The 4,256-nt window shown below is 39.2% G+C and overlaps 1 protein-coding gene across 1 annotated transcript; it reads left to right on the plus strand.

The window, feature by feature from the left end:
- Positions 1–220: 220 nt before the first annotated feature.
- On the plus strand, positions 221–4,256 carry LOC104899728 (exocyst complex component EXO70A1). The gene is made up of 2 exons (XM_019250948.3): positions 221–2,893; positions 4,016–4,256. Exon 1 carries the CDS (start codon positions 678–680, stop codon positions 2,673–2,675), a length of 1,998 nt encoding a protein of 665 aa, XP_019106493.1. The 5' UTR covers positions 221–677; the 3' UTR covers positions 2,676–2,893; positions 4,016–4,256.

Raw genomic sequence — 4,256 nt, forward strand, 5'->3', positions numbered from 1 at the left:
GGAAAAAATTGTTCAAATGAGAAAAAAATGTCCAACAACCCAAATTAAATAAAAATGCAAATACAAAAATCATTTTAAAATTTCCATTTTTAATAAGCATTTAGCTCAATACAAAAATAAAAATGAGTAATTTGATTTGAAAGTCAAGCCTAGTTCAACTTTAGTACAATTTTGAAAACAAACTACTACAAATCTTCAACTTTTGTCAACAAACAAGTCTTCCTCCCTCAAACTCATCCAAACTACAAAACCTTCCACAAAAAGAGTTAAAAACTACTACAATTATGGTAGTTTATCATTACCTTAACACAAAACTAAACCTCTTACCACCCAATTAGAAATATTGGCCGTCAACTCCGCCGGAATATCCTCTCTACTAAACCAAAACATTCACCAATTCATGTGATGTCAAATTCATTTCTAATCCAACATTTTTTTATTTTTTAAACCTTCCAATTATTTCTAAACCCTCTTTCATTTTTTCAAAGACAAAAAACCAACATATCGCCATTACACTGTCCACCTTACTCCATCCCTCCTTACTATATACCTCCCCCACCTCTACTTTTTCTCTCTCCTAACAAAAATAAATTCAACTTTTGTTTGATTTCATTTTTAGTGAGTTTGTTTTATTCATTAATTTCAACTTGAACTTTTTATTGGAAGCTCCAGCAAAAATGGAGTCTCCGCCGCGAAGTAGCGGAGCTGGTGGTGAAGATGGTGGTATTGAATCAGCTGAGAAGATAATACTACGATGGGATTCTACAGTATCTGAAGAAGCTAGAGATAAGATGATTTTCTCCGGTGACCGTCATGAAGTTGACCGTTACCTTAAAGCAGTTGATGAGATCCAACGGTCAGTTCATTCACTAGCTATGGCTTCTCCTTCTTCCGGCGGTAGTGGTGGTGGTGGTGATCGTAACCCTAATACTATCCAAATCGCCATGGCTAGACTTGAAGATGAGTTCCGTAACATCCTCCTTTCTCACTCTTCTGCGGTTGACGCTGATTCACTATTAGTTGATACACCTCGTTCTCACTCCTCTTCTTCTCGCGATCATTTCGACCATTTCGCCGCCGCCGCCGACGCCGCCGTTGAAGATGAGGAGAGAGGAAATATTCCGAGGTTAGACAGCGGTGGAAGCAGCAGTGGTGGTGGTGGAGGTGGTGGTGGAAGTTCGAGTTCGTCGAGGAGAAGTATTAGGTCGACTACAAGTATAAGAGAAGTTGATCTGATTCCATTAGATGCGATCGGAGATCTTAGGAGTATCGCGGAACGTATGATCGCAGCTGGATATTTGCGTGAGTGCATCCAGGTGTATGGAAGTGTGAGAAAATCTAGCGTTGATGCGAGTTTCCGAAACCTAGGGATCGAGAAACTTAGCATCGGAGATATACAGAGATTGGAGTGGGATGCATTAGAGAATAAGATCAGGCGTTGGATTAAAGCTGCTAAAGTTTGTATTAGGACGCTTTTCGCTTCTGAGAAGCGTCTTAGTGAGCAGATCTTTGATGGATTGAATGCATATTCTTCATCATCATTATCTGGTGGTGGTGCTTGTTGTGGTTCATCTCCACCTCCATCTCCGTGTTCGTATTCGGAGGCGTGTTTTCTGGAGACGGTGAAAGGACCTGCAATGCAGTTGTTTAATTTTGCGGAGGCGATAAGTATAAGTAGGAGATCGCCGGAGAAGTTGTTTAAGATCCTTGATTTGCATGATGCGTTGGCGGAGCTTTTAGCTGATATTGAGGTTGTGTTTGAGTCTAAGACGGCGGAGTCGATTAGGGTGCAGGCAGCTGAGATCTTATCGAGGTTGGCGGAGGCGGCAAGAGGGATATTGTCGGAGTTTGAGAATGCTGTATTGAGGGAACCTTCAAGGGTTCCAGTTCCTGGTGGGACAATTCATCCATTGACTAGGTATGTGATGAATTATATTAGCTTGATATCTGATTATAAGCAGACTTTGTTTGAGTTGATTGTATCGAAACCATCTTCGAGTGGGACGAGGTATTCTGGGGAATTATCTGTGCCGGATTTTGATTTTTCGGAGTTAGAGGAAGAGAGGACTACATTAGCTTTGCATTTGATTTGGATAATTGTTATTTTGGAATTCAATTTAGAGGGGAAGTCACAACATTATAAAGATACATCTTTGGCTCATTTGTTTATGATGAATAATGTTCATTATATTGTACAAAAGATTAAAGGGTCACCTGAATTAAGGGAGATGATTGGAGATGAATACTTGAAAAAGTTGACAGGGAAATTTAGGCTTGCTGCTACTAGTTATCAGAGGGCTACTTGGGTGAAAGTGTTGAATTGTTTGAGGGATGAGGGTTTACATGTGAGTGGGAGTTTTTCTTCCGGGGTGTCCAAGAGTGCGTTGAGAGAGCGGTTTAAGTCTTTCAATGCAGTGTTTGAAGAGGTTCATCGGACTCAAGCCATGTGGTTTGTGCCCGATACACAGCTCCGAGAGGAGCTTAGGATATCAATAGCGGAGAAATTGCTCCCCGCTTATCGATCATTTCTTGGTCGGTTTAGGAGCCATATTGAGAGTGGCAGACATCCGGAGCAGTACATCAGGTACTCATGGGAAGATTTGGATTCAGCTGTATTGGATTTGTTTGAGGGTAACCCAGTTACGCAACACATGAGAAAAAGGTCACAGGGATAATGATTGTTCAACTATGACACTAGAAGCTAGGAATTCATTCTTTAAATTTTTTTGAGGAAGCCTTTCGGGTGATGGCATTCTGTTTGAACTATGGTGATTCCTGAAGACTTCTTTCCCCTGAAGAAACATCTGTTGATTCATCAAGGATTATAGTGAAGCAAGTAGGAAAAGATCAATATCTTCCCTCCAGGATGCCAGAGTCTGAATGTTTCTATCCTGTAAGCATTTCTGTTGTTTGTATCTCCTCTAAATTTTAGAATTTTGGTTCGCTTTTGTTCATATGGAAACTGTTTTAATGTGTGATTTTGTCCTCAATGGTCTTATATCTATAAGCAATATTCTTTCATATACTGCCCTTTTTTTTGTCCTTTGGAAGAAATTCTATCTGTTATTCTATTCTCATTACTCAGAACAAGATTGTTAATTCTTTAAACATCATATCTCTATGATTTATAAGAGCTTGCAAGTATTCATTTTACCATTTTCCAATTTATGCGTGGTCTAAAATCTGGGAGATTTGATAGCATAACTGCAAATTGCATGCCTAAGGGGACCATCACTCGAGAGTCGAGACCCTGCAGGAAGTTTCCCTAGAATGGATGTACTCGAATATCATCTGAATTCTATTTACCTGCTATAAAAGTCCAAATTTTGTGAGATCTCACCATCTTGTGCTCTCGAGTGGTTGGTGCGCTCTCTCAAGACACATAAATTGTATTAGAGAAGAATAAGAGGAGTGTGTTGAAAAAGATCAATTCCTTCCTCCCTAGATTGTAGACCATATGTCTATTTTAGAGTATCCCAATTCTTGGTTCAATAAGTTAAACTTTGAACTTGACAAAAAAAAAAGGAAAACTTTGAACTTCCCATATCACTCTTAATGAGTACCTTTGATCAAGAACTTCAATGAGGTACTACATTGGTGTGATGGATAACCTTGTACGTAATGATCCATGTTACTCACAGTCAGGTACTTGTTTGTTGGTTGTGGGTATGTGTCCAAGTGTCCAACCACGCAGATATGTGAAAATTTTCCAGGATTTTGGCCCAAGGTTCGGAATGTTGAGCATTCTACATGGGTACTTAAGGTGAAGTGAAGCATAGTGTTGGATATTATTAAGATAAGAACTATGATATTCTAATCTCAGTTACTTACATATGAACCCCACCCAAATGTTGCCTATTAGGTGAGATTCGACGAAGTATCAATGTATGACCTTTGACCTTTCATTTTCCTACATCCTATCACAGTTGTGCTGTATTATCTTTGGATTACTATAGACTATTTGCTAGAAGTGTGCTGACTGCTGAGCACTGACTGGTGTATTTCATCCTTCCAGAAGACTTACTTGGTTGCACATCTACTTGAAAACCTTTGCAAGTTGAATACCAAACATGCTTATGGCATTTCATGTGTGTTATTAACATCTTTTCGGAGTGTCTCGGTCTGAAGGTGATATGGCGTTTGGATTTGCTTTCATGTTAACATCTGGATGGTTTGTTAACCTATGTCTATCTATACACTTCAAGCCAAACTTTATTTTGTCTTTTATTATATTTAAACAGGTTAATTCCTTTGTA

The sequence above is a fragment of the Beta vulgaris genome, chromosome 7 (genome assembly GCF_026745355.1).
Source record: "Beta vulgaris subsp. vulgaris cultivar EL10 chromosome 7, EL10.2, whole genome shotgun sequence".
Lineage (NCBI taxonomy): Eukaryota > Viridiplantae > Streptophyta > Magnoliopsida > Caryophyllales > Amaranthaceae > Beta > Beta vulgaris.

Coding starts and splice junctions, on each gene's coding strand:
- LOC104899728 (XM_019250948.3), top strand. CDS start 678: ATGGAGTCTCCGCCGCGAAGTAGCGGAGCTGGTGGTGAAGATGGTGGT.